This window comes from Haliotis rufescens, unplaced genomic scaffold (genome assembly GCF_023055435.1).
Source record: "Haliotis rufescens isolate VD_foot unplaced genomic scaffold, xgHalRufe1.0.p SCAF_7, whole genome shotgun sequence".
Taxonomy (NCBI): Eukaryota; Metazoa; Mollusca; class Gastropoda; order Lepetellida; family Haliotidae; genus Haliotis; species Haliotis rufescens.
Window position 1 is genome coordinate 19,435,700 of NW_025964361.1, and position 19,012 is coordinate 19,454,711.

The 19,012-nt window shown below is 39.5% G+C and overlaps 1 protein-coding gene across 2 annotated transcripts in view; it reads left to right on the forward strand.

Moving 5' to 3' along the window:
- Positions 1 to 19,012, forward strand: part of LOC124113295 (low affinity vacuolar monovalent cation/H(+) antiporter-like) — a 142,324-nt gene that overhangs the window by 84,038 nt on the left and 39,274 nt on the right. For both annotated transcript variants that reach the window (XM_046473595.2, XM_048388008.1), the window contains 3 exons: positions 7,602 to 7,704; positions 13,102 to 13,178; positions 14,478 to 14,542. In XM_046473595.2, coding sequence (XP_046329551.1) covers positions 7,602 to 7,704; positions 13,102 to 13,178; positions 14,478 to 14,542 — 245 coding nt within the window. The remainder of the gene's footprint in view (positions 1 to 7,601; positions 7,705 to 13,101; positions 13,179 to 14,477; positions 14,543 to 19,012) is intronic.

The window sequence follows — 19,012 nt, forward strand, 5'->3', positions numbered from 1 at the left end:
ACCTATGGGAACCCTCTACAGCCAACCAAAGTCACTGCCCACTTGAAGACATGTATCACCATGCAAATTCTTCTCACCCAACTGCCCACCTTATGGCTGTCTAGTTGGATATTGTATGAACAGAAAGATACCTGCTAACATGCATGCATGGTCTACGTCTGCATCTAGCACAGCCCCACACAGAATCAAGTGAATGTTTTGGGTTTGCTGTATTGACATTTATGTATTATCGTGAGTATATAATATTAAAGGAAATTACCAAAGAAATTTCTATTTTATATGTCACACGGATGCTGGTTGTCAACAGGGATTTTGTGTGTCCCTTTTGCGCTTATAGGTCATCTGACCTCAAAGTTCAAGTGAGGTTGTTTGTCTGTTGGAAGGCTGCATAACATTAACCACATTTCCTCATTAACCTTAAAGTCTGCAATGCTAAAACTTCGGGTGGATGATGTCTGGAATGGTGTCTCTAAAATGTGCTTAAGGCAGCACTATTGGAGTGTTGCTTTTCCCCCATACCTAATCATTTCTGCTTATATCATTATGAAATTTGAAATGCTGTAAGTATGTGGTTTGTGGTATTTGAAATTTATCAAGTCAAAAAAAATTAGGTTAAAATTGATAATATACTCATGTTTATGTATTGGTGTTTGACATTTTACGATCTATTTGCCTGAGCACTATGTCTCTATTTCCTCATTGTCTCTTCTCTTCACAAAATGAATTATTCTTACAAATCCTTCAAATCTATTACATCGTTGCCATTAATCCTGTATTTTGGCTGCAACCATACCAAAACTAAATCTTCAGATTTTCAACAGAAGTCCTCTTCACTGTCAACTACATTCAACTAGTTATTCCTGTAATAGCACCAGTAGCCTACAGCTACGGGAAAAACATCACTTCTTTGCTGTGTATGCTGGACACAACACCTATGGTTTAGCTTATTCTATCACTCGTTTATGTAGCCACGCTGTTTTAATAGTATCCTTCAGTACTTAGTATTAGCATTATTTAATTATTACTTGATGGTTACGTGATTTTTTTCTGGGGCTGGTATGAGTGGTTTTCGGCTGTTATGGCATTGTCTGTCCCCACCCCTACATGTAAAATATATGGACGCTTCATGGTCACTCGGGACCCACACCATTTCTGCTGGAAGTGCAGAGTTGACTGATGTACGAAGTCCCGTTGCAAGCTTTGCACTCCCCTCTCCAAGACAGCCTTCTCGAAGCCTGATGCCTCCTTCACTAAAGCCAAGCCCAAGAAGGCTGTTAAGAAGAAAGTCAAAGCCATCAATTCTTTGCCTGACGTATCAACTCCCAAACCCATGGCATCTAACCCAACACCTACTCCCCGACAACTCCTCAGCCAGACCCAGCTTCTGGTTTTCCAATTTGTACTTCGGAGAAACTATTTGCACAGCAGAAAAATTCCATGGAAGTCTTACTTAGCTCCTGTCTATCAGCCTAATCGTCGTAGGTCGACCAGTTAAAGTAACCTCAGGCCTTATACAGGCTCAGTAGAATCCCCTGTCCATTAGGCTGCATGGGGGAATGTTTCCAGTTAAGTCGCGACCATCTTTATCCGCCAGAATTTCCGTTGCATGACCTCCAGACGACCAGCTGGGTGGTGGCGACAATGCCTCAGCTCTCCGTGACAGCCACCTGTCCCAGTCCCTGCACAGTTTGGATATCCCATTAGGCCCACAGAGAACTGAGGTTCAGCCTTGGGCATGAGTCCTTCTAAGGTCCTGTACAGCTCCCACACAGAGGTCTAACCGACTACCACACGGTTCTCACATGAGTTCCAAGGGATCGTCTAGACTCGGTGTCGCCTGCAGATTTTGATTAAACTGCGTGTCACAACCCTTCCATAAACAGATCATTCCTGAATCTTGGACGCCATTGGATTTACATTGGGATGACACAGATCCATTAGATCGTATGGATGTACCTCATCATCGTCCTTCCGGGTGTTTCTCATGCACCCACGGATTCGGAATCAGACTTTGGCGATGACTATGGCCACTCGGATGCTTCACTACTGCATGAATATGGACCTGCGCTCTCCTTCATAGATAAAGTCAACTCTATCTACCATTACATGCCGATAATTCAACCACACACGCAACTATCTCTTCCTTCCCAGATACCATAGTATGCTGGTTGCCTACGTCATGTAAACTAAACTCTTCTATGGCTGAGCTGCACTGCTAAGATTATTGATCAGATAGCAGATACCTTACAGAAGCTACGGCATGATGATCGACTTTCCCTCCCTACTATGAGGAGGAAGTTATATCAAACCTATGACTCACCATTCCCGGATTCGCAACTGCTATATATATGATGAGTATCCTAAGTACAGTCATGTACTGTTAATCCATCATGGTTGCATATAATTATGTCTGATAAGCCAATAGCCTGATAAGGAAATTAAGTAATATCAATGTTCGTGATCGAAAATCAGACAACTACACAATAGATAACAATACAAACACGTAATAAAAAAATGAACTAATGAAATATTCATATTGTTATGTTATATTGTTAGCGGAATAACACAAAACTACTGTTACGGGTTGTATGACTGATTTATAATACTTTTGAAAGCATTGTCTGGAATGGAAGTCGCCAGTTTGAAACTAGTACCACAAAGCTTAAGAAAGCTGCTTTCTTAGTGGCTAATGTTGACTTCCTTTTAGCCATTTAATTCGTCAGTCAAAGTTTGCGAAAGGTCGTTCCTGACCTGTAATGGGATGTCAGCGGTAGCGAGAACTTGTATCTGAATTTAATGAGATTGAGGTTATCTAGGCATGTGATTAATCTTGTTTTGTTTATTTAAAGCATTAATTGTTTATTGTTAAGCAAGTTTATCTCTGCAGCCATTGTAATATGCAGCCACTATCCGACTGATCTCGCATCAAAACACAGGCTGTGTACTCGTGGACAGGTGACCACGGATTACGCTGATCACTGTGTCAGATTAACGAGACTGATTAATGAGTGATTTTAGTAATTCTTCTGTCATACAAATTTGACGCACATTACATCCGACTGCTGGATTCTAGACATCACTCTTCACGGGTACATGTTCCACATCCATTCGGCGTCGGCCGGCTCAAGACGATAGTGATCTTCCATCACTAGTTATTACATTACAGAGCAGAGGTATATATTCCCTGGGCCCTGTTGTAGCGACCCAGTCTATCATCAGGCCTTAGTTTTCTTCTTTCTATGGAAAAAAGGTGGAGGGTAGGAGCGAGGATATGACATCAGCAGCAACAGAAGGTGAGTTCACCTTTTCTTCGATCACTAGCTACTGAGTGTAATAGAACTAAGGTATATCTGGATCACACACAAGTTGGAGGTTGCTAAAGTGATGTCAGAATCGGAAGAGAAATAAGACAGGGAGTGTACTTGAGGAAGAACCCACATGTATCTCTGGTTTACTCTGGCAATGATGTAATTGAGGGAGAGGATTATCAAGAATTATCAAAACAATAGTTCTCATTGTTAATAATTCTAAGAATACAACCTCTATTACATCAGGATTACTCCCAACCACCTCCACAATCATCTTGTTCTAGTAGTTGGATGTTTTGGAAGGAAGTGAGGTTTTTCCCACCTTTGTGCATGGAAGAGCTGCAGGCTACTGGTGCTATTACAGGAACAACTAGTTGTGTGTCGTTGACAGTGAAGAGGACTTATGTTGACAATCTGAAGATTTAGTTATACTAGTGTGGTTGGAGCCAAAATACAGGACTTATGTCAATAACGTAACAGAGGTAGTATTCTTAGAATTATTAACAATTATACTGTTGGCTTGGTGATTGCATGGTCCCAAATAAGCCTTTTTCACATCTGTATGTCTCAGAATGTATGGTAATTAGAACAGAAGACGGACTTGATATAAATCTTATGATTTAGATATGTCAAAATGTTAGAGAGCCACAAAATCCTGCATCTTCTATGCACGAAATCTCAAAATGGATTCAGAAAAAGCAAAGTAAAATCCATAGAAGAATAAAAATATCTATTTTGAAACTTTAACTGAGGTAATGTAATTGTTTGTTTTCTGACCGTCTGTCTCTTCCCTGAGAACTTTTACGAGGGGTGTTCATTAAAGATTTCCCCTAAACCACTTAGGGCTATCATATTTGGTTGAAATTTCACATGTGTAATGATACATGTATCTATGGGTTATGTCTGAATTTGCAGCACCGAACTATTAATCTTACCACTTTTACAGGTGTTATGATCGAGTAGGGTGTGACAATGGAGCCAGTAGAATACCGAGCAGTGATTAGGTTTTTATATTTGAAAGGTTGCACACCAAAAGAAACGTTCGATGAAATGAAAGCAACTTATGAGGAAGATGCCCCATCATATGATGTTGTTAAACACTGGCATCGCCAGTTCAAGTGTGGTCGGACATCTGTGGAAACAGCTGCCATTCCTGGTCGCCCCCCTTCAGCCATTGATGAGGACACTATCCATCAAGTGGAGACCGCCATTTTGGCAGACCGACGTATAACTGTTCGCCAGTTAGCACAAGATGTCAAGATCAGTGTAGGGTCTGTGGAAAAAATCATCCATGACAATTTGAACATGCATAAGGTGTCTGCACGATGGATTCCAAGGTTGCTCACACCTTTCCAAAAGCAGGAACGAGTCAATTGCTCAAAGGATCTTTTGGACATGTGCCAAAATAACCAGGCAAACTTTTTTGACAGACTTATCACACAGGATGAAACATTGGTCCATCACTATGATCTTGAGACTAAAGTTCAGTCGATGCAATGGAAGCATGTGGAGTCAATCAAAGAAGGCACGTGTCCAACCCTCTGCAGGCAAGGTCATACTCACAGTGTTTTGGGACCAGCACGGAGTAGTGATGATGGATTTCTTGGCAAAGGGTACCACAATTACAGGAGCTTATTATGCTTCACTGCTGCGATAAATTGCGGGACGCTATCAAGCTTAAGAGGCGTGGCATGCTGACCAAGGGTGTCCGTCTCCTGCAAGACAATGCTCCAGTACACAACTCTCATGTTGCCCAGACAGAAGCGCGGTCCTGTGGCTATGAAATCCTTCCACATCCTCCTTACTCTCCTGACCTTGCACCATCTGACTTCCACCTCTTTCCAACCATGAAGTCATTTTTGAAGGGAAAACGATTCACAGATGATGAAACACTGATTTCTGAAGTCAAGTCCTGGTTTGAGACGCAAAATGAGGGCTTTTACAAGCGAGGTCTCCATAGTTGCATAAAACGATGGGAGAAGTGTGTAACTCTTAGTGGTTCCTACGTGGAGAAAGACTAATACCTATGCCAAGTTTCATTCCACTAGGTCCATCGGAAGTGGGTCAGGGGAAATCTTTAATGAACACCCCTCGTACATCCCTTTCAAGAACTTTATGAAGTTGACAATTTGTATGGAAAATCCAAGCATTGTTATTTTCCATAACAGTGCTCACAGAATTCTGATACAGCTTTCAACATGGTCGTCATAGCAGCTGTATTAAAGAATATTGTCTGTTTTCAAAACACAACATACAGTTTCCTTTTGTTCCAAAACATGCCTCTTCATTTGGGGCATCTGTGGCCTTAGTTACCAACCAGAGTTACCTTCCATGTTTCCCTCACTTTCCTTCTCATCGCAGCTGAGAGCTAACATGCTTGCAAGTTCAGAAATATGTTCTTAAACGTAACAATAATTGTTACCAGCAAGTTGTCTCTGGACAAGTTTCTGGAAACAGGTTGGCAACAAATATTAAACAACTCATGGTCATCAATACACAAAGATAAGGATACCCTCTGCAAGGGAGACGTAACTACAATTACCCAAAGAACCATACCATCTTGCTGGCCTGCAAACATTGATGTCCTGGACCAGGGTGTTCCTCCAGAATATTCCAGAAGAAATCCAACAAGAGGTTCATGTTCAAGAATCTAAAGGTCTTCTACAGCTGCCTCTTCACTTCAGATTGCTGTCTTTGAAGGATCTGTGCCACGGCATTTGTGAATCCACCAGGCATTCAACTTACACATGTCAGTTCATGACATGCCTAGGATGTGATATTGCAAGCTGCAGATCCCACCACAGAAGTCCAGCTGGGTGCTCATGAGATGAGAGTGAGGGAAGCAAGAACGGAAACACTAGTTGGCAACCAAGGCAACCGAGCCCTGTTTTATGTTTTTGGCTCTTTGTTATATGTTAAAGAAGGAAATTGCAATAAGTTGTTAGGATAAGTATACTGATATCATAAATACTCTGATTTATGCAATTTGTACTCGGCATCTACACAGCTATGTTGATGAAACTTTATGATAAGAAATAAGTATGTGGTGTGCATGAATAAAATTTTCTACATTTTGTGGCATATTTATTTAATTTTCACCTGATAACTTTGCATGAGGGGCTGACCATTTGATATTCTGTGTTGTGGGGACTGGAATTAGTTTAGAAAACATAATCTGTTCCTGAAAGTGCTGGGAAAAGATAATTTGTCCTCCTTTTTTGCACACAAAGATATATTGGGCACTGGACATGATGGATGACCTGAAGTATGCAAATGCAACATCTCTGACAGTTTGTGCAACTCATGTTCTTATGTTTTTTTAATGGCTTGATACAAACATGGCTTCCTTCTTAAACATACATATTTGCAATGCCAACACTGCATCAAAGAATGAACAACAGCTTTGTGTTTGGTTGGGAATTCTCATGGGACTTAAAAACAAATGGAACCAGTTAAAAACTAGAAGTTATTCTTAGAACTGGCACATCATTTGACTATTGCAAACCTATCTGTTATTACTCTGCCATTTCTGATTGTGTCGGAAATTTGAAATTTAAAGTGCAACATTTGACGTTTGGCACAACATTGAGCAGTGTTCTTAGGCTTCACTGTGCAGAGTTGCATCCCTTAGCTGTTAGAGGTTCTGACTGCTGTTTGTTGGTTTGATTACAAGATTTAACCTGATAATGATACTTATGAACTTCCGAAGACTAACTTTCCTCCTTCTTGTAGGGTAACATGAATGGTGAATACAGAGTCTGCACAGAGAGAGGGAGGTCAGTGGGTCGATCCCCTACTGATACTGAAAGATGGTACTTGTTAACCTGCCTGGTGCTTGGCATTTAAGGCATGAAACTGGTCACTCGGAGTCAGAATAATGTGTTGTTTGAGTGGGGTATCCATGTTAAACTGAGACATTGTATTTCAGTGGGCCAGCAATATACAACCCAGCCTACATTTGGAGTAGACCCAGCAGCCACACACACATGTGCATGCACATCACTATTGTAGTAAAATCATTTTGAAAGTAATGTTAAACTCACCTCACTTCAAAGCAGCATTAGATTCAACTCACACCCCTCCTTATTCATGTTCCAGTATGGATACCATGGTTGATTACCAGTACTGTCACCCTCTCCCCAGCCAGTTCATCCTATACAATGTGTAGCCTATTGTATGAGCAGTAAAAATAGATGTTGTGTGGAAACTGAATATTTCATGTATATTCTTCTACCCATGTATTCAAGAATGAGCAAGTAGATTTGCAGTGGCTTACAAGTCAATTCTTTTCAGGATTCCAAGAAGAGTCACAGTGAGATTATTATGTACACGCACCAGTCAGTCAACCTATACTACTACAAGTATACTCTAGATGGAGTCAATGTTATACTTGTCAGTATCCTTTTTCTTCATGATTAATGTCATTCTTCAAATGTAAACTTTGTCTGCCGTGTGAGTTGGATGTGAGGTAAGTTACAACACTACATCATTCTACCTAGTTTTCATTCAATATTTTTTTTTCAGTTTGTAACTTTTAATGTATTATAGAATTGTATTATAATTTTTGTTACATATACTTTATATATTTCACCACTTAAACAAAGCTCATGTGAATTTAGATCATGTTATTTGTGACAGTTATGTGGTTGTCCTTAAAATTGTCCACAGATTTACTTACTGATTTTACTAGTGAATCCTATGCAAACAAAAGTCAACTTACGAGGGGCGTTCAGTAAGTTTTGCAACTTCGATATGAGGCCAAGTCGCAGAATATCTTTTGCACTTTTATTTTTCAATATAATCTCCATTCATCTCAATACACTTATTCCATTTGTCCTTCAAGCTTTTAATACCACTTATATAGAACGTCTAACCACACCTCTGTGGCAGCCTTTATGTCCTCGTCATCCTGGAAGCGTCTTCCACATAGGGCAGATTTCATTTGCCGGAACAGGAAATAATCACTGGGTGCTAAGTCTGGGCTATAGGGTGGGTGATTTAACTGTTCAGCCCAGACTTAGCACCCAGTGACTATTTCCTGTTCCAGCAAATGAAATCTGCTCTACGCGGAAGACGCTTCCAGGATGACGAGAACATAAAGGCGGCGTGGTTAGAGGGCCAATCTTCAGATTTCTATAAAAGTGGTATTAAAAGCTTAAAGGACAAATGGAATAAGTGTATTGAGGTGAATGGAGATTATATTGAAAAATAAAAGTGCAAAAGATATTCTGTGACTTGGTCTTATATTGAAGCTGCAAAACTTATTAAACGCTCCTCGTTGCTTATGGCGTGGACTATTTGTTATGAGTGAGTTGTGCATCTTGAATCAAGATTCATGCGTTTTTGGGGTTAAACAATAGTAAAGGACTGACCATTTGGTATTCTACAGGAGGGCCTGGGAGTTTGTATGGAAACTAGATCATTCTTCAGCTACATCTGCAAAACCAAAATAAAACTGCGTACAAAAGTCCATGTTCGAATCCTCAAAGGGTTTCCTTGTACCAAATCCGTCAAATGTAGGCACCACTTGCAGGGTATCGCCGCTGCGAAATTGGCGTGTGCCGGGGTGTCCAAGTCTGTTCTTACCCATTTCTGACCTCGAACATGTTCGAATCCTCGAACCATGCTTGTACCAACTCCGTCAAAAAACAGTCACCGGAAATCGCCGCTACGAAATTGGCATGTTCCAGGTGCGTCCCAAATACTAATCAAATATTACCGCCGAGCTGTGTTACTTTTAGCATGCAACCAAGAACAAACAATAAGATGCATATGCCACACTAACTTCATGTAAACTTTCAATGGAGAACTTTCGGTTGATAACCTTACAAGATATGATCTTTAAAGTAAAATTTCAATGAAAAAAATGATCAAAATCAAAATCCAATAGGGCCGTCGCTATAAAAGATATCCAAAATCAGCAAACAGAGTTTAATGTGTGATGTATGGAGACAATTTTGAAAGTTTGAAAGCATTTCATGCAATGGATTCAGAGGAGTATGCATTTAAAGACAGGTACCAAAAAGACACTATGAAAACTTTGAATCCAATATGGCTGCAACTAAAAAACATATCCAAAATCGGCTAACAGAATTTGATGTGTTATGTACGGAGACAATTTTCAGAAAGTTTGAATGCATTTCATTCAGTTGATTCAGAGGAGTATGCGTTAGAAGACATACACCCAAAAAACCCTGTGAAAACCTTGAATCCAATATGGCTGCCAAACCACGTGACCAATGGCCAAAGTCAAAGAACAAAAAAATGTCAAGCAGCAGACACATCCAAAGTTTGAAAGTAATCAGACAAGCGGTTGCGAAGCAGTAGGGCAAAATATAGCTTTAAAAATTGCTTGTTTTTCAGTTATCTGCCCTTGGTCATTGGACCTACGGTCTTGGAATTGGTGTGGTATCTGGTACTTAAGTACCTGCATACACACACAGAATTTGAACAAAATCGAGCAAGTGGTTATTATGCTAGCTCTGGTACAAAAATCGACGGAATAATAATAATATTAAATCGAACGATAACACGAGGGCTCTTCATTCTTTCAGCTTGGTGACTCTTTAACAGGCTGTAACTTCTTTGTCAGTTGAGCACCAGTCAAACGGATAAGCATTCTGAGTTTGTCAGGGCCCCGGGTTTCTGTCGCATTGCTCAGATTAAGTGCTGAACCTGTTTCCGACCCCGTTCATATTCGAATCCTCAAAGGGTTTACCTGTCCAAACACCGTCAAATGTAAGGAACTGTTTGGGAGACATCACCACATGTGTCCCGTTGTGTTCTTAACCCATGTTTGACTTCGACCATGTTCAAATCCGCATATGGCTTGCTTGTACCAACGCCGTCAAATGTAATGAACTGCTTGTCAGACATCACCACATGTGTCCCAGTGTGTTCTTAACCCATGTTTGAATCCCCAAATGGTTTGGTTGTACCGACGCCGTCAAAAGTAAGGAAACGCTTGCGAGACATTGCTGCTACGAAATTGACCTGTCCCAGAACGTCCCAAGATATTCTAAACCCATTTAAAAAGCCGTCCATGTTCGAATCCGCATATGGTTTGTTTGTACCAATGCCAGCAAACGTAATAAACCGCTTGTTTAACCCATGTTTGACTTTGACCATGTTCGAATCCTCAAAGGGTTTGCTTGTACCAACACCGTCAAATGTAGGCACCTTTTGCGGACATCACTGCTACGACATTTGCATGTGCCGGGGTGTCCAAGGCCATTTCCGACCTCGAATGCTCATGTGTGAATCCTCAAAGGGATTGCTTTTAACAATGCCATCATAAGTAAGGTACGTTAGCATTTGGCAATTGGGAAATGAAGTACCAGGTCAGGGAGCCTGACCACTCGATCCCGATAATCGCCTCTTCAGACAAGCATGGGTTGCTGAAGACCAATTCTAACCCTCATCTTCAAAGGGTAGTATACATAATGCCGAAGGCACTTGACAGTGAAAGGGAGATAATCCTAGGTTATCTGAGTGCTTTCGGTGAAAAAAATCATCAAAATCAAATCCAATAGGGCCGTCACTAAGAAAGATATCCAAAAACGGCTAACAGAGTTTGATGTGTTATGTATGGAGACAATTCTCAGAAAGTTTGAAAGCATTTCATGCAATGGATTCAGAAGAGTATGCATTTGACGACAGGTACCCAAAAGACAATGTGAAAACATTGAATCCAACATGTCCGCAACTAAACAAGATATCCAAAAACGGCTATTAAGGTTTGATGTGTTATGTATTGAGACAATTCTCAGAAAGTTTGAAATCATTCGGAGGAGCTTGCATTTGAAGACATGTACCCAAAACACACTGTGAAAACATTTAATCCAATATTGCTGCCAAACCACCCAACCAATGACCAAACTTTAAGAATATGAAATGTCAACCACCTAAAGCAGCAGACACATGCAAAGTTTGATAGCAATCGGACTTGTGGTTGCGGAGCAATAGGGCAAAACATATGTTCAAAACTTTAGTTGTCTGCCCTTTGTCGTTGGGCCTACGGCCTTGGGATTTTTTGTTGTTGCTAGAACTCAACTGTTTCCAAACACATACAAAATGTGAACGGAATCGAGCCAGTGGTTACTTTGCCAGCTCTGGTACAAAAATCAGTGGAATAATAATGATAATAAATAAATCGTCCGTTTACAATAGGACTTCCAGCCTTTCGGCTTGGAGCCTAATTAAAATTATGAGCCTAAATATTTTTAGCAAAACCCACCTTGAAACAATATACTTTTTGTGTCAGACATTCCATATTTATTTCAACAGTCTGAAGGATAATTAGTTTTTTCAAGCAATTTCTCGAACGATCTATTTTTTTTTTAAAAAAACAGTCCTTCCTCACAATTTCAAATGGTCAGTATCTCAGTACAATGGGGTTCTTGACCAACCTGCCCTGGAGCTTCCCCAGGCCCAGAACATGCCTCTATGTTTTTATCACTTATGCCATAAGACAAAACAGTTACATGTGATCTGTGAAGTAAGATATGACGCTACATCCTCAACTAGCCTCAGATCAACAGTGGTGTTGACCAAGGATTTCATGGGTAAAATGTATTTGGTGAATCGGGTTTTTTTCCGTGAAAGTTATAGCTAAAATACTTTCCATTTGGATGTCACATTATCAATCAAGTTGCCAACTGATAAGCAAATGTCAGGTTGTGTGCAGGCTGTCTGTAACAGTGACTGGTCTGTTTATAGTTGCAGGCTGCTGAGTATAAATGTTGTTTAGTTCTAAAGTAAGTGTCTAGTCTTAGAGTGGCATTAAGAGTGGCCAGTTTCTGATATTCTTATTTCAACATTTACCAGTTTAAGTTCAAATTACAAATTTACAGTCAGCATTTTTTCTTTCATGATATAAAGATTTTATGCTGAGTTGTGTAATTGTCTTGTGTTTTTTTATTGAGGGATGAATTTGAGAAGTATTTCAGCTACTTTGATCCAAGCATAAATATTTGATTCAACAGTTAACCAATGACATGTTTGTTGTAAGATCAGAAAATGTAATTTGCATATGTGGGTGAACATTCAACAAATGAAATGTTCATTCTTAATCAAATCAAGTCTAAATTGCATATTGTGCTTTGCAACGTCGATCAATCAAATTGAAATAGATAGGCCTTGATTTTATTAGCTACTTTTGAATGAATCAAGAAATTTGCAGAATATGAGAAACTACCATTGTAAACTTTGATTTTGTAATCATTAACTGTTTATCAGTATTGACAATAAAATATGGAGTTGATAAAAAATGACGTATTTCGAAATGATCATTGAACTTGAAAAATAATTGTGTCAATGTATTGGATAGTAGGATTTAAAGACAAAGCAACCAGCATAGCACATTTTCATCTCTCAAACTTGATATCAAAGAGGGAAGCTTTTGTACCTCTGCTTCTCTGGTTCAAATTGTCTCCATGAAAAGCATAGTCTTCAGACCATACTGGGGTGGTCGGGTAGCCTAGTGGTTAAAGCGTTCGCACGTCGAGCCAAAAACCCGGGTTCGATTCCTGACATGGGTATAATGTGTGAAGCCCATTTCTGGTGTCCCCCGCCGTGATATTGCTGGAATATTGCTAAAAGCGGCGTAAAAACCATACTCACTCACTGAGTCAATACTGATTATATGCAAGTCCTACATATATTCTTTATTTTATTACCTTTTGTTTGCAGTGGATCAGTCCACCAATTACATGATTTTATCTGATTGTGTCTTTCTTCCTGAGTTCATATTTTCAGCTATCATATATAACCTGAAAGCCTTAACATATTTAAGATCTGTTGATATTTGTCTTACTGTCCCTGGTGTTAGGCTACACAGATACAGAAAACGAGATCACCGATGGTGTCACAGTAAGTACAAACCTGTCCGGACATATGCTTGGATCAACTGTAAAATGTGTTTTTCAGTCTTGCTTTGATATCTAACTGACTGCAAAGAATTGCTATAACTCTAGATTGTAGAGAAGTATTACTATAAGATAATATAATATGATAATATTTGGTTCATACTCACCATTTAACCATTCAGATATGTAAGACTTTGAATTATAATGGAATCAGGGATACAATAACACCAAATGTGTGTCATCTGCATTGCACTGAGTTTTACCCAGTTGCAACCTTATTTTATATGTTTTTGTCACTGGTTTTTAAACTAATATTTCACATATCCCAATTGATTCTATCTACATTGTCATGTAAAAGTGTATCTAGCATTTTACCTCACCTGACTCAAAGGTATTCAAAGAAATTATCAAACAATTGTTATTATTGTGTATAATTCTAGGAATACTACCTCTATTACATCAGGAATTAATCCCTCCTACCTCACCAATATATCTGCATCTAGTTGATGAGGGTTATTGGATGAAAGATGTGATGTTTTCCTGCCTTGCACATGCGCAGTTGCATTGGTGCGGAGGTAAGGGTTTGCCTCACAACTGTTAGATGTGTTGGCAGTGAAGAGGGATGTCTGTTGAAAAGTCTAAAGGTTTTATACTGTGAATACAACTTTATGGACATGATGTAATAGAGGTAGTATTATTAGAGTTGTGTACAGTAATACCTATTGTTTGAATTATTTGTACTTCACTTGTTTTCTGACTACAAACATTGACACAATTCACATCTTTCAAGGGAAACATCATGGGTACATTCTAAGACACACATAAAAACAGTATCTCTAAAGTTAATCTTTCACGCTCATTTGGAATACCAATTCCTCTGACAATATGTCCAAACTGTTACAGTGTCTTTTCACGCTGTTGCATCATCTATGACTTAACAATTGTGACAACATATATCAATGGATTTCACTTCTCATACAATAAATAATCGCTTAAGATCTGGAAACACTTGCCAACGAAACTGCACATATTATGGGAAAGAAGTACAGAAATAGGATACATTAATGCAAAAAATTCACTTAACATTTATGCAGATTGTTATTCAATATACGGTAACTTCTGAAACATTTTTAAAATAGCATAATAGTCAAATAGAAAGCCATGACAATTGTTTTTTGAAGTGACAATTGTGTGCATGCGGATGAGTGCACACTGTGGAGCCTTATGGCTTTTGTTCATGGAGTCATTATATTGGGTATGCCTCGACATAACAGTTCATGGACACATTTTCCTGTCATTTCAGAAATGTATCCTAGGTGTTCTTGCCATTGTGCCACTGACCTACTACATTGGGATGGCTATTACAAGGTATTTGTTTACATATCTTTATATATTACAGCATTATTCATGGCAACTTGTAATCCTCAAGACCATAGCCTGAAGAAAAGGTTTGTTGATGCCCAACCAGTGAAGGATTTATTGTAGGTCCATGAAACTTGGTACTTGTCTCCTCAGGATCAGAAAAGGTCATGTGTGACCTACGTATGAGGTCAATATCACAGCGAAGATAATTCTAAAGTATGTTTGCGATTTTCACTCAAATGTCTTTTTCAGCAGATATGTTTATGTCCTATCCATAAGGTTTCATATTGTTGGACTGTATGTCATGTCAGAGGTGAAGGTCACCCTCAGGGGGATAATCTGAAAAAAAATCAGTTTTCACTGAAATGCCTTTTTCGACAGATACCTTTTAATCTCAGTAAGAAACAGGTGAACTACTTAACCGTTTCATCCATACAAACTCAGTGATAGGCAGGTGAACTACTTAACCCTTTCGTCCATACAAACTCATTGATAGGCAGGTGAACTACTTAACCTTTCATCCATACAAACTCAGTAAGAGGCAGGTGAACTACTTAACCCTTTCATCCATACAAACTCAGTGATAGGCAGGTGAACTACTTAACCTTTCATCCATACAAACTCATTGATAGGCAGGTGAACTACTTAACCTTTCATTCATACAAACTCAGTAAGAGGCAGGTGAACTACTTAACCCTTTCGTCCATACAAACTCAGTGATAGGCAGGTGAACTACTTAACCTTTCATCCATACAAACTCATTAAGAGGCAGGTGAACTAATTAACCTTTCATCCATACAAACTCAGTAAGAGGCAGGTGAACTACTTAACCGTTTCATCCATACAAACTCAGTAAGAGGCAGGTGAACTACTTAACCCTTTCATCCATACAAATTCAGTAGGAGGCAGGTGAACTACTTAACCTTTCATCCATACAAACTCAGTGATAGGCAGGTGAACTACTTAACCTTTCATCCATACAAACTCATTGATAGGCAGGTGAACTACTTAACCTTTCATCCATACAAACTCAGTGATAGGCAGGTGAACTACTTAACCTTTCATCCATACAAACTCAGTGTTAGGCAGGTGAACTACTTAACCTTTCATCCATACAAACTCAGTGATAGGCAGGTGAACTACTTAACCTTCCATCCATACAAACTCAGTAAGAGGCAGGTGAACTAATTAACCTTTCATCCATACAAACTCATTGATAGGCAGGTCAACTACTCAACCTTTCATCCATACAAACTCAGTGATTGGCAGGTGAACTACTTAACCTTTCATCCATACAAACTCAGTGATAGGCAGGTGAACTACTTAACCTTTCATCCATACAAACTCAGTGATAGGCAGGTGAACTACTTAACCTTTCATCCATACAAACTCAGTGATAGGCAGGTGAACTACTTAACCTTTCATCCATACAAACTCATTAAGAGGCAGGTGAACTAATTAACCTTTCATCCATACAAACTCAGTGATAGGCAGGTGAACTACTTAACCCTTTCATCCATACAAACTCAGTGATAGGCAGGTGAACTACTTAACCTTTCATCCATACAAACTCATTGATAGGCAGGTGAACTACTTAACCTTTCATCCATACAAACTCAGTAAGAGGCAGGTGAACTACTTAACCCTTTCGTCCATACAAACTCAGTGATAGGCAGGTGAACTACTTAACCTTTCATCCATACAAACTCATTAAGAGGCAGGTGAACTAATTAACCTTTCATCCATACAAACTCAGTGATAGGCAGGTGAACTACTTAACCTTTCATCCATACAAACTCAGTAAGAGGCAGGTGAACTACTTAACCCTTTCATCCATACAAACTCAGTGATAGGCAGGTGAACTACTTAACCTTTCATCCATACAAACTCAGTAAGAGGCAGGTGAACTACTTAACCGTTTCATCCATACAAACTCAGTAAGAGGCAGGTGAACTACTTAACCCTTTCATCCATACAAATTCAGTAGGAGGCAGGTGAACTACTTAACCTTTCATCCATACAAACTCAGTGATAGGCAGGTGAACTACTTAACCTTTCATCCATACAAACTCATTGATAGGCAGGTCAACTACTTAACCTTTCATCCATACAAACTCAGTGATAGGCAGGTGAACTACTTAACCTTTCATCCATACAAACTCAGTGATAGGCAGGTGAACTACTTAACCTTTCATCCATACAAACTCAGTGATAGGCAGGTGAACTACTTAACCTTTCATCCATACAAACTCAGTGATAGGCAGGTGAACTACTTAACCTTCCATCCATACAAACTCAGTAAGAGGCAGGTGAACTAATTAACCTTTCATCCATACAAACTCAGTGATAGGCAGGTGAACTACTTAACCTTTCATCCATACAAACTCAGTAAGAGGCAGGTGAACTACTTAACCCTTTCATCCATACAAACTCAGTGATAGGCAGGTGAACTACTTAACCTTTCATCCATACAAACTCAGTGATAGGCAGGTGAACTACTTAACCTTCCATCCATACAAACTCAGTAAAAGGCAGGTGAACTAATTAACCTTTCATCCATACAAACTCAGTGATAGGCAGGTGAACTACTTAACCTTTCATCCATACAAACTCATTAAGAGGCAGGTGAACTACTTAACCTTTCATCCATACAAACTCAGTGATAGGCAGGTGAACTAGTTAACCTTTCATCCATACAAACTCAGTAATAGGCAGGTGAACTACTTAACCTTTCATCCATACAAACTCAGTGATAGGCAGGTGAACTACTTAACCTTTCATCCATACAAACTCAGTAAGAGGCAGGTGAACTACTTAACCCTTTCATCCATACAAACTCAGTGATAGGCAGGTGAACTACTTAACCCTTTCATCCATACCAACTCATTGATAGGCAGGTGAACTACTTAACCTTTCATCCATAAAAACACAGTAAGAGGCAGGTGAACTACTTAACCCTTTCATCCATACAAACTCAGTGATAGGCAGGTGAACTACTTAACCTTTCATTCATACAAACTCAGTAAGAGGCAGGTGAACTACTTAACCGCTTCATCCATACAAACTCATTAAGAGGCAGGTGAACTACTTAACCTTTCATCCATACAAACTCAGTGATAGGCAGGTGAACTACTTAACCTTTCATCCATACAAACTCAGTAAGAGGCAGGTGAACTACTTAACCCTTTCATCCATACAAACTCAGTGATAGGCAGGTGAACTACTTAACCTTTCATCCATACAAACTCAGTAAGAGGCAGGTGAACTACTTAACCCTTTCATCCATACAAACTCATTAAGAGGCAGGTGAACTACTTAACCTTTCATCCATACAAACTCAGTGATAGGCAGGTGAACTACTTAACCCTTTCATCCATACAAACTCAGTGATAGGCAGGTGAACTACTTAACCTTTCATCCATACAAACTCAGTAAGAGGCAGGTGAACTACTTAACCCTTTCATCCATACAAACTCAGTAAGAGGCAGGTGAACTACTTAACCCTTTCATCCATACAAACTCAGTAGGAGGCAGGTGAACTACTTAACCTTTCATCCATACAAACTCAGTGATAGGCAGGTGAACTACTTAACCTTTCATCCATACAAACTCAGTGATAGGCAGGTGAACTACTTAACCTTTCATCCATACAAACTCAGTAGGAGGCAGGTGAACTACTTAACCTTTCATCCATACAAACTCAGTGATAGGCAGGTGAACTACTTTACCTTTCATCCATACAAACTCAGTGATAGGCAGGTGAACTACTTAACCTTCCATCCATACAAACTCAGTAAGAGGCAGGTGAACTAATTAACCTTTCATCCATACAAACTCATTGATAGGCAGGTGAACTACTTAACCTTTCATTGATACAAACTCAGTGATAGGCAGGTGAAGTACTTAACCGTTTCATCCATACAAACTCAGTGATAGGCAGGTGAACTACTTAACCTTTCATCCATACAAACTCAGTGATAGGCAGGTGAACTACTTAACCTTTCATCCATACAAACTCAGTAGGAGGCAGGTGAACTACTTAACCTTTCATCCATACAAACTCATTAAGAGGCAGGTGAACTACTTAACCTTTCATCCATACAAACTCAGTAAGAGGCAGGTGAACTACTTAACCGTTTCATCCATACAAACTCAGTAAGAGGCAGGTGAACTACTTAACCCTTTCATCCATACAAATTCAGTAGGAGGCAGGTGAACTACTTAACCTTTCATCCATACAAACTCATTAAGAGGCAGGTGAACTACTTAACCTTTCATCCATACAAACTCAGTGATAGGCAGGTGAACTACTTAACCTTTCATCCATACAAACTCAGTGATAGGCAGGTGAACTACTTAACCTTCCATCCATACAAACTCAGTAAGAGGCAGGTGAACTAATTAACCTTTCATCCATACAAACTCATTGATAGGCAGGTGAACTACTTAACCTTTCATTGATACAAACTCAGTGAT